The sequence below is a fragment of the Electrophorus electricus genome, chromosome 9, assembly GCF_041902795.1.
Source record: "Electrophorus electricus isolate QZ-2024a chromosome 9, ASM4190279v1, whole genome shotgun sequence".
In the NCBI taxonomy this organism is placed as follows: domain Eukaryota; kingdom Metazoa; phylum Chordata; class Actinopteri; order Gymnotiformes; family Gymnotidae; genus Electrophorus; species Electrophorus electricus.
In genome coordinates, this window is record NC_137505.1 from 6,642,501 (window position 1) to 6,653,324 (window position 10,824).

Genomic DNA, 10,824 nt, shown 5'->3' on the forward strand with positions numbered 1-10,824 from the left:
TAGACAGATAACACACCGCTAACAGGACGTTTAGACAGATGACACACACACACACACACTATAAAACACACATGTAAACAGGTAACACACAGCTAACAGGACGTTTAGACAGATGACACACACACACACACAATATAAAACACACATGTAAACAGGTAACACACAGCTAACAGGACATGTAGAAATGTTATTGATTGATTTCAGGTTCGGGTTATTGGGAACAAGTTTATCTGTTGGCCTGTGCCTCGTACCCTGCACTGGTTCCAGTTAACTAACCTACCTGGTGAACTCTCCTGTCTTCCAGGTGCTGTTTTTTGGCTTTGGTTGGCTTTTCTTTATGCGTCAGCTGTTTAAAGACTATGAGGTAATTTGTTTAACAGCCCTTTATAACTTTGACACAGCAATACTTTGTAATTTAGCTCGTCACCCAGTACTTGATCCTGAACTGAAAGATTTCTGCATATGTTTTCCTTTCCTTTGTTGTTTTTTCTGCAACTAGTTTTTCTTTTAAATACACAAAAGAAGCGAGTCTGGGTCCTCAGGACTGAGAGCGCTTGTGAGAATTCAAAAACAAGTTTCATCAATACCAAATTACGCATGAAGAGAAATGCTAGTGCAGATAAACAAGCAGGCGGAAAAGTAAACAGACGCTGTCATCCACGTTGACGTCTTGCTTGTTCGTTGATCATTTTCCTGTTAGACGGGGCAGTAGTGGCTCACTCGTGAAGGTGCTTGACTTGTAATCGGAAGGTTGCTGGTTTGAGCCTCACCACCAGCTTGCCACTGTTGGGCCCCTGAACAAGGCCCTTAACCCTCAATTACTCAAGTTGTACTCAGTCATATTTGTAAGTCGCTTTGGATAAAAGTGTCAGCTAAATGCCATAAATGTAAATACTACCTCGTCTACATATTCCCCATGTATGCAAATTTCTCTATGTCGGTAGCGATCTGCTACAGGGCCATTACTGCAGTGAAGTACTGAGATGTCTGTGTTGAAACCTGACGTGGGTACTGTCTTCTCCAGGTGCGTCAATATGTGGTGCAGGTGGTTTTCTCCATCACGTTCGCGTTCTCCTGCACCATGTTCGAGCTCATTATCTTCGAGATCCTCGGCACACTGAGCACTGCGTAAGTGACCCGTCCGTGTGGGGAAGGCTCGCGCATTTCTGCGATTATTTACTGCTTCATCTTCTGCTCCAGATCTAGATACTTTCACTGGAAACTGAACTTGTACGTCATACTACTGGTCCTGATCTTCGTGGTACCCTTCTACATCGGCTACTTTGTTGTCAGTAATATACGCTTGTGTAAGTGGCTCCTCAGTTCTGTACGTTATCTTATCCCTCTTACGTGATTTCACTGCATGTGATTTTATTGGTCTCGATGAGGTTGCTTTTCCCCTCCTGCTACTGCTCCTTTAACGACGATCTTCATCTTGTCGCGTTTTAAAGTGCAGAGACAGAGGCTGCTGTTTGCGTGCGTGGTTTGGTTCACCTTCATGTATTTCTTCTGGAAGCTGGGAGATCCCTTCCCCATACTGAGCCCAAAGCACGGTAACGTTTCCCCTCTGAGGCGGCCTCGCGGGCAGCGGTTTGAAGCACGTGCTTTTAAACGTTGTGCTCTAACCAGCCTCTTGGGCTTTCAGGCATCCTCTCCATAGAGCAACTCATCAGCCGCGTGGGGGTCATCGGGGTCACGCTGATGGCTCTGCTGTCTGGTTTTGGTGCTGTCAACTGCCCTTACACGTACATGTCGTATTTCCTGAGGTAGGCGCGCACGTGCAAAACATCATTGGAGACGCCAGAGCGGTTTGCGTTTCTCCGCGTCCGCCTGCCGCTGGTTAGTAATGTGGAAATCCGTGTGCAAAAAGGAACGTGACGGACAGTGACATCCTGGCCCTGGAGAGGAGGCTGCAGCAGACCATGGACATGATCGTCAGTAAGAAGAAGAGGTGAGAGAGAGAGAGAGAGAGAGAGAGAGAGAGAGAGAAGCCCCCTCACACTCCCTTGCACACCGAACCGTCAAACACAATGGGCCATGTCCCGTTTTGAGCTGTTTTGCTTCGGAGTACCAGCGTGGCACCTCAGCCTTTGACCGAAGCGTGAGCTGTTTTTCGAACTGATGCTGCTGCTTTGAAGCAAGGCTGCGTTAACTAGCTGCCACTCTGACCCAATGCTGTGTCCTGTGTAGGATTGCCATGACCAGGAGACAGATGTATCAGCGTGGCGAGGACCAGAGCAAGCAGACGGGATTCTGGGGCATTATAAAGAGTGTCACCTCCTCCCCTTCAGCCAGCGAGAGTATCCTTCATGTCCACGCGTGCTCCTGACCTTAGTTATGTTTGCTAGGTGAAATACACACACACCTTAACAGACTGCGTTGCTTTACTGACATCCGCTGACTGACCTGTGGTTTGTGTTATGGATACGGCGTAGCTGCGGTAAAGCAAAGGCGTTTTAAGCGCCATCACTTTTAAGGTTCCTCCTATATGATGCGCATGAATAATTTCTGTATTGTATGTGTCTTCCTGATTTGCTGAGGGGTGAGAATTTGCTTGTTTATCAGTGATGTTATTTTTGTTTTTTAAATTAGTTAACTTTTTAAGTGGTTTAATCTATTGTAGTTAGTTTAGTGTTCAGGTTCCATGGCAGTTCACATTCACATCGATTAAGTTGGGGGGTTAAAACCCCAAAAATCCGACGTGATGCTCCTTGATGGTGGAACTGCAGACCTGTCCCTGATCCAGCAGGAAGTGGATGCACTGGAGGAGCTGAGCCGGCAGCTCTTCCTGGAGACCGTGGACCTGCAGGCTACCAAGGTGCAGCCTTTACTTCATGCAGTTTCACTGCACGTTTACACGCACGCATGCACACAAAAAGCGAGCTAGGTTTTACGCAAGCACCTGTACTGTCAACCATTGACATTATCAGTAATTAGACAGAAGATTTCATGAATTTCAATGGTCATGTGTTTAATTATTTGTATGATTGTCATACATTTTAAAAATGTTTGGTGCTCTCGTCAGGAGCGGATAGAGTACTCAAAGACTTTTCAGGGGAAATACTTCAACGTTTTGGGATACTTCTTCTCCATTTATTGTGTGTGGAAGATATTCATGGTAAGCATTTATTTTGTGCAGTCAAAATTTAAAAAATGGAGAAAAATGCTAACTGGCAAACCACTGTTAAAAGAAAGCAAAGATAATGTGGTTAAAGGGATAAGTGACTAAACCTACTGAGGGAACATTTTGACTCTATTTAGCTCAGTGGTGTGCTGATATTACGGTGTATGTTACTAAATATTCCACACGGTGAAGACCAGGAGTGAGCGATCGGTAATCGGCCGTGTTCGTGTTCTTAGGCCACAATCAACATAGTGTTTGACCGAGTGGGGAAGACTGATCCTGTGACCAGGGGGATAGAGATCACCGTCAACTACCTGGGAATTCAGTTTGATGTGAGCCCCTACCCCAAGTCTCTCTCTCTCTCTCACGTGTGTGTGTGTGTGTGTGTGTGTGTGTGTGTGTGTGTGTGTGTGTGTGTGTGTGTGTGTGTGTGTGTACGTACGTTTGCGAGTTGTCGACATTGATGGTCTGTGTGGTCTTGGCCTGTCTCTGGTTATGCATTAGTATCTTAAGCCACCCTCAACTTGGTGCCCCTCCGCAAGGTTAAAGGTCTCCACAAAGAGCCAATGATTGATCCGATAACACCTGGAACCCAGAAAGGGCAGAATGGGCGTGTGGGTGTCGCTGGCTGTGCAGAGCTCAGCCGTGCTGCTCCGGCCCTCGGGCAGGTGTTTACTCAAACCTCTCTTCTCTGCAGGTAAAGTTCTGGTCTCAGCACATATCCTTCATCCTGGTGGGAATCATTATTGTCACTTCCATTAGAGGCCTTTTAATTACGCTCACTAAGGTAAACTGCCTCTTATCTTATTCTCCTTTTGGAAATTCAGAGTTGTTTGTTTTAACTGGGTGTGAGGGTAGTGCCTTCTCAACGCCTCCTAGCCTGTGGCGTAGGGTCTGCTTGTCCACACTTCGACACGAGCGTAGAGTTTAAGGCCAAATCCGAAGAGCGCGTGGTTCTTGCGGGGTCTGAATCATGTCTCTCTTCTCCAGTTCTTCTACGCCATCTCCAGTAGCAAGTCCTCCAACGTCATCGTTCTGGTGCTGGCCCAGATCATGGTAACAGACCCGCCGAAAGCCGTGAAAACCAACATTTTGTCGCGTGACGTGTTAAGGAGCGGCCATCCCGCCGTCCTGTGTGTCTCCACAGGGCATGTACTTCGTCTCGTCCGTTCTCCTCATACGAATGAGCATGCCGCTGGAGTACCGCACCATCGTTACTGAGGTCCTGGGCGAGCTGCAGTTCAACTTCTACCATCGCTGGTTCGACGTGATCTTCCTCGTCAGCGCCCTCTCCAGCATCCTCTTCCTCTACCTGGCACACAAGCAGGCTCCTGAGAAGCATATGACGCCATGATCCCGGGAACGCTGGCCCCGTCCCAGTGAGGTCGGCCACTGCGTCCCCGCTCGGCCGCCTTTCAAAACCTTAATTTCTATGGGACTTTTTATTTGTGTTTGGGAATGAATGATTTGGGTTTTTTGTTCTACACTGGACCACTTCAGGACTCAGTAGGACGCCGCTTTACTGTTAGTATTGTGTTTTACAACAACCTTTACATCAGTGCCGTTTTTGAATTCGTAAAATAAGAAACATTCGGGCCGACACCAAACCCGCTGACGCTCGCGTGGAAGGTCAGATGAACGCAGCGACTCCAGAATGCAGAAAGTCAAAGACTGAGCAGGCAGCTTGGTTTCGTACTCAGTTTATTGGCCTTTTTAATCTGAGTGAACGCTCAGGTCCTCCGGACCAGAGTCTGCGCCTGTGTTAGCCAGCTGGGGTTTGACACTGAAATCTGAATGTCAGCTGAATTGGAAAAAAAATGTTAACTATAAAAGGGAAGATAGTATAACTAATTACCAAGAGCATTACTGTGCAAAAAGCATAAGGGTGCCTACGAAGGGTATCGGTGTAGTTTACAAATTCATAACGCAGCTCTTCATCACACCAGGCTGCTGTCATCATCGCAAGGGATGGGGAGACGCCAGGGACGCTGTCTAGATGTGTGCGTTTTGTTTAAGATGTTCAACGTCTGGTGTGAACGTATGAGTGATATCGCTCTCCACGAGGGAGAGGCCTACAGAGACTTGAATAAATAACTTTTTAATTAGTCCTGGTACTTTTTCATTTTCATTTTTGGCAAGCCTGCTGTGCTCTGGTCAAACCTTTCAGCACGGGAAACATTTATTGCTTAAAGTAAAGGCATTTTACCCTGATCATGCAAAAATCAATAAGGTAAAACTACATCTGAGATCCGGCACAAGGAGAGGCGAGCTCTCTCAAAGCTTCTCGTCGACACTCTTTTCCGAAGATGAAGACGACGATGTCTAAAACGACAGAAGATTGTTGTCAGAAGTCACTGCAACTTTAATGTAGCTTTGGACATATGTAATGCGGTTGGGGTTAAACATTACTAACCCTTGAGCGAGGTTGAAGTGGGGGTGTGGGCGATCTCTGAGGTTGCGGTTCCTCTCGTGTGACGGTGGTCTCCAGCACGTTGGGCGTCCGGGCCGCATCCAGCAGCCGTGGGGTGATGGCGACACCTTTGGACTTCAGGTAGTCATACGCCGCCTTCTCGGCCACCAGGAGCTCGAGCGTGTTGTCGCTGGCGCGGATCATCCTCACCGCCTCCTGGTGCGTGCACGTCTCCACGTTCACGCCGTTGACTTCCACCACGATGTCGTCGTCTGCCAAGCCGGCTCGCTCTGCCGCTCCGCCTTTCACCACCTGACATGACACAGTGGAGCAGCGAATGTTTACAGCTTGCCCAACCTGCTGTGTGTGTGTGTGTGTGTGTGTGTGTGTGTGTGTGTGTGTGTGTGTGTGTGTGTGTGTGTGTGTGTGTGTGTGTGTGTGTGTGTGTGTGTGTGTGTGTGTGTGTGTGTTGGCTGCTTACAAGCCTTCACGTATGTGGACGTGTTGGGGTGGTCTTTCCATAAAAGTGTCCGATCTATTCCGAATAAATCCTTTCAATTCCGAACCTCAAATCCAAACTTTTCTTTTTTTAAATCCCGGAAAGGTTTTATGTCATATAGAATGGGAATTCCATTCAATCGCCCTTGAGGCTTATGTAATACAGATTTTTCCTGCTTCTTCTCTTTACCCTGGGGGTCAAGTGTGATGGGAAAGTGACCAGTGACTAAAACTAGTTTTGCGGACCTGCTCCGGTTTTTTCCCCACCTGTTTGATGTATTGTCCCTGGACTCCCTGGATGCTATTGAGGTGGAAGCCGTATCCAGCTTCAGTCTTCTCCAGGCGGCACAGTTTGGGTTTGTAGTCTTCCTCTGCGTGGCCAGGTGCGGCAGGGACAGGGCTGGTCGCAGGCTCGGCGTGGTTCGTCTTAGGAAGGGAATCCCTCATTTCCTCCCAGTAAAGAAGAGGAGAGGCACCTCCCTAAGAAAGGACGCCCAGCCGTGACTTGCGCCATTTCCGCTCGGACGGTTCTGTCCTACGTTTCAAACCCAACTCACCATCTTGTACATTTTGTCTGTTTTGGCGTCCACCACCAGGAGGCAGCATCTGTTTCCACATTGGTGTATTTTGTCCACCACCTGTTCGTGCGTGCAGTGGTCCACCTCCTCGCCATCCACGGCCACCAGTCGGTCCTTCTCCCACAGTCCTGCTCTCTCTGCAGGACTCCCACGGTCGATTTGTCCAATGAAATGACCTACAGGCCAGAAGTATACTGGGATTTAAGTCAAAGTCAAATTTATTCATATTTTCATGTTTTTACAACAGTTGTCACAAAGCAGCTTTACAAATGTTCACGTCCAAGCCCCCAGTGAACAAGCCAAGGACGACAGTGGTGAGGAAAAACTCCCTAGAGCACGAGGAAGAAACCTCGAGAAGAACCAAGACTCAATCGGGGGCCCGTCCTCTGGCTGATATCATGTATAGATGTTTTGTGTTTTTTCTTGTGTAGTTTAATTTAAATAAGGGTGGTGTTTTAGAACACACAACTGGGTAATTTGTTAATGAGAGAATATTGCATTAGAAATACTGATGAGTCTTAGTGACGTTCACACAAATTGTTCAACCGGATAGCTGTCAGGAGCATCGGTAACATCAGTTTCTCTGTAGCCGTGGTGTTTTTACTGCCAGTTTTTAAGTGTGGTTAAATATGCATTTGTAAATCAATCCACAGGGACTGATTATCTATTTTTCCAATATAGTGACGACAGCACCATGCAGGGCAACGGTCACTTAAATGTACAGTCAATTTTCCTTTGGAAAAGTTAGATTGGATTTAAGTTCATTTCCAGTTAAACGCAATGTTTTTCCTGGACGTTATTCCAGTAACAGCCGACGGGCGTGACAATGTCGCAGGCATAGGTTCAATCAGGAATAGCTTTGTTGCGGGAGTTTCCATAGCATTTCCATAGCTGAACTGAGAGTGGAAACAGACGGGTTATGCACAGCGTAAACCTGGAAGGCATTTCGTACTAAATAAAGCTTTCTGACAGAGTGGGAGGTGAGCGTGTGAGATGTGATGTTACTGTGGTCATGATGAATGAGGGAGGTCGCTTTAGGACTGCAGGTAAATGCTGAAATTGCGATTTTGGTTGCTACTCTCATCTTCTTACTTGTGCTGTCCAAGATGAAAAAAAAAAAATCCACTTCTATGCAAGAGTTTTCTTCTGTGAAGGAGCTCCTGTGTGTGTGCGAAAGCTATGCGCCTGAGAAGGTGCTAGTCATGGGCCGTGTTGAGGCCTTGCTCATGGCTCCCTGTGAGCAACTGCAGTATACCTGGCATTGCAGGGTCCTCCATGAGGAAATAGCCATAACCATCATGCTCCTTGGTCATCTCCACACTGCGGGGTGTGTAGGGGAGGTGCTTCACCGTGGCTAGTCCTGCCCCCAGTGTGATGTGTTTGTTCCTGTAATATTTATCTGTGTCTCCATCAACCAATAAGAACATCACACTTGTTCCAGCAGCTTTGACCTGGGAAAACAGATATAAGGCCCGCATTATCCTTTTTCTAAAAGAAACCTTGAAACCTTGAACCCAAACTCAAACAACAGGTAAGTGTTTCGGGTTTTACAGTGTTGCTTACTTTTGCCACAATTTGGTCGTGTGTAGCACCTTCCACGTTTTCTCCGTTGATCTCCACCAGGCGATCATCCACCTTAACCCCTGCCTTGTCAGCAACTCCTCCCGCGAGCACATCCACCATGAACAAGCCTGCTTCACCTGGGAACACCGAGAGGAGTTTCACCTTCTTCTCGTTCAATTGTATGTCCACGGGCCCGTTTCAAAACGTAAAAGGCGTAATCTCACCCTTCATGGATTTGACAGAGAAGCCAAACCCAGTGGTGGTGGACTTCTGCAGATAGCAGAGTTTGAGCCTCGGTTCCGGGGCAGCCACTCCGTTCGTGGCGGGTTGGGCCAGAGTGGGGTGGGACTGTGGGTCTGCCAGGTTTATCCCACGGACTTTGGCCTGTTTGTACGCTTTCTCCCCCAGAACATGGAACGTGACAGTCATGCCGCTCTTCCTCACCAGATCCGCAACCTGTGGCAGGCGCACAAAGCAAACGTACACGTCTAAACCCTTGGACGAACCGTTCGATGACGGCCGACCTTTTGACCTGTCATTAACACGCGTCACGATCCGTAAAGAAGCCGGTTAGACTTTAACGCGGACGTGATCTAGTTCATCGTGTCGGGTTCTCCAACCTGGCCGTGTTCCAGGTTGTCCACGAATCTTCCGTTGACTCGGATGATGCGGTCTCCATCTTTGAGTCCCGCCAGCTCGGCAGGGCTACCCATCTCCAAGGCGCGGATCAGATGACCTTCCTCTCCTTGTTCGATCCTCAGGAAGAAGCCGTAGCTCTGACCCTCCCGCTTACTGAGAGCTATCACTCCAGGTTTTGGCACATCCATCTTTCCTAATGGGAAAGAACAAGCCACGCTTAACTAAACTCCAAACAATTCTACAGCAGGTACTGGCATGCGTCTGTTGTGCCAATATATCTTATCGCAATACACACTCCCGCCCTTCACATGGTACCTGCCAAATTAATTTACGGCGCACGCTGTTCTCTGATCTCTGATCTGATCTGAGCGTATAGTCCCTATGAATATGGATAGCTCAGGCGCCGTGATGGGCGTTTCTCACGTCTCCAGTTACATTTGATATGATACAGCGAAAACAAACAGATTAAAGTGTTATTACGAGCAACCGTTGACAGTAAGACGTTCTTCCATTATCCATACTTTTAAGTTTGTTTCTTTCTTTCTTTTTTAAATGTAATATTCAAACAATTCGATCATCCGACTGTTAGCTCAGGCGCCTGTTTTTGTTTTTGTTTTTTTAAACAAAGTTACCAATGTAACCAATGATGATGGATTTACGATAAAGAATTTAGATGTAGATTATATTTTTCATATTTGAAATGGCTCTACTCATGTCTTTGGATGGTGCAAGACTTCTGGAGGAAATTTGAGATTTATAGCAATTGTCTTCAGCCATAAAAGCACGACTGATGCAAAAATGTGAATACAAAAACGTACCAGACTGAAAAACAGAAGAAGAAGAAAGAATATTATGCTGACATGCTCGGATTATAATCTGGCTCTCTGATTGTTAATTGTTAAACTGTATGAGCGATGACAAAGTGCTCTGCATGCTGGAATGTTTGCACTTTGCCTTGATAATAAAATCAACAATATCAGAAGTACCAATCTTGAAACGAAGGAAAACATCAGAGCGGAAAAAGACAATTGCGTAGCCTTTTTTTTTTTTTTTTTTTTTTTTTGCAATCCACTAAACTGTTCATACATTTTAGCACATATTTAAAACACGTTATGTAAAGTAGAGACAACCAGCATTTGACCTAAACACCGTCCGTCATTAGGAGACATTACTGGAATTACGCACTACCTCACTGGCCATTAGCTAAGCGTCACTGTTTATCCACTGTGCCATTTTACGATAAACATTTGTTGACAAAATCTGAATAACAACCGAAGACCATAGTGTACTATAACGAAACCCCGTAGGAATAAAGACAGAAAATAAAGCAGTGTGACTAAAAGGTGACATTCACCTACAAAGAATCTCACTAACGGATAATAAGGATACGTGTTTGCTTATCATTTTCATAAAGACATCAATCCATACACTTTCTCATACGTGAAGGTACTATAAACTTTGGTTATAATGTACCATCAATGTATGTCCTCGATTCATAATTTGTTCAAATTTTAAATCACTAGTCTGACGTGCGGCACAGAACCGACACACTTGTCCATAGTACCAGTGCTGATGTGAGTCTTGTAAGACAGACGTGACACAGGATAGCGCGACTCACCTGTTCCAGTCTCCCTGTCGTCCCAGTTTAAAGGAGGTGCTGGTGTCTCTTCACAGGTGTTATCTAGGCATGCCGTGGTGTGAAACGAACTTTGACAGACCAAAGGTTGACCTAAAGGCTGAGTTATTTAACCACAACGTGTGGATTGAATCCTCTTCACAGTGTTGCAGTGTGTGACAAAAATCAACCTTATGAACAAAGCAACTAGAATCGTTTTCCGAGCAAGTATATATACTTTTAATGTTTTCCTCATCGGTAGGTGTCTGATTACAATAAATAGATAAATACATAATCATAGATGCATAAAGAGTGGACTTTGATATTTGCTTGGTAGGGATCATTTAAACTGAAATATTTAAGGAGTATCTACTTTATAGAGTGATCCATGAATTCT

At 46.2% G+C, this 10,824-nt stretch overlaps 2 protein-coding genes across 5 annotated transcripts in view; one reads left to right on the forward strand and one right to left on the reverse strand.

The window, feature by feature from the left end:
* si:ch73-390b10.2 (Golgi pH regulator) overlaps positions 1–5,229 on the forward strand; it is a 7,782-nt gene extending 2,553 nt beyond the window's left edge. Inside the window, exons 2-14 of one of the 4 annotated variants that reach the window (XM_027022109.3) lie at positions 305–364; positions 1,025–1,128; positions 1,201–1,307; positions 1,452–1,553; positions 1,646–1,766; positions 1,871–1,951; positions 2,191–2,300; positions 2,730–2,818; positions 3,026–3,118; positions 3,361–3,456; positions 3,822–3,911; positions 4,115–4,180; positions 4,272–5,229. In XM_027022109.3, the coding sequence (XP_026877910.1) occupies positions 305–364; positions 1,025–1,128; positions 1,201–1,307; positions 1,452–1,553; positions 1,646–1,766; positions 1,871–1,951; positions 2,191–2,300; positions 2,730–2,818; positions 3,026–3,118; positions 3,361–3,456; positions 3,822–3,911; positions 4,115–4,180; positions 4,272–4,478 (1,326 nt within the window). In that variant the 3' untranslated portion in view covers positions 4,479–5,229. Of the gene's footprint in view, positions 1–304; positions 365–1,024; positions 1,129–1,200; positions 1,308–1,451; positions 1,554–1,645; positions 1,767–1,870; positions 1,952–2,190; positions 2,301–2,729; positions 2,819–3,025; positions 3,119–3,360; positions 3,457–3,666; positions 3,912–4,114; positions 4,181–4,271 lie in introns of all 4 variants that reach the window. The other 3 variants (XM_081720586.1, XM_081720585.1, XM_081720587.1) reach the window with 3 other exon arrangements.
* A 76-nt stretch (positions 5,230–5,305) lies between these two features.
* On the reverse strand, positions 5,306–10,565 carry pdzk1 (PDZ domain containing 1). The gene is made up of 9 exons (XM_027022108.3): positions 10,431–10,565; positions 8,794–9,005; positions 8,398–8,629; positions 8,174–8,310; positions 7,866–8,061; positions 6,590–6,786; positions 6,300–6,512; positions 5,538–5,846; positions 5,306–5,446 (listed from the first exon to the last, which is right to left on the reverse strand). Exons 2-9 carry the CDS (start codon positions 8,998–9,000, stop codon positions 5,399–5,401), a joined length of 1,539 nt encoding a protein of 512 aa, XP_026877909.2. The 5' UTR covers positions 9,001–9,005; positions 10,431–10,565; the 3' UTR covers positions 5,306–5,398.
* Between the last annotated feature and the right edge of the window lie 259 nt (positions 10,566–10,824).

Bases quoted from the DNA above. Each gene is read 5' to 3' on its own strand.
- pdzk1 (XM_027022108.3), bottom strand. From the start codon at position 9,000: ATGGATGTGCCAAAACCTGGAGTGATAGCTCTCAGTAAGCGGGAGGGT. The intron at 8,062-8,173 runs GTAAGCAACACT...CTGTTTTCCCAG, and splicing joins ACGACCAAATTGTGGCAAAA to GTCAAAGCTGCTGGAACAAG. The intron at 5,447-5,537 runs GTTAGTAATGTT...CTGTCGTTTTAG, and splicing joins CACTTCAACCTCGCTCAAGG to ACATCGTCGTCTTCATCTTC.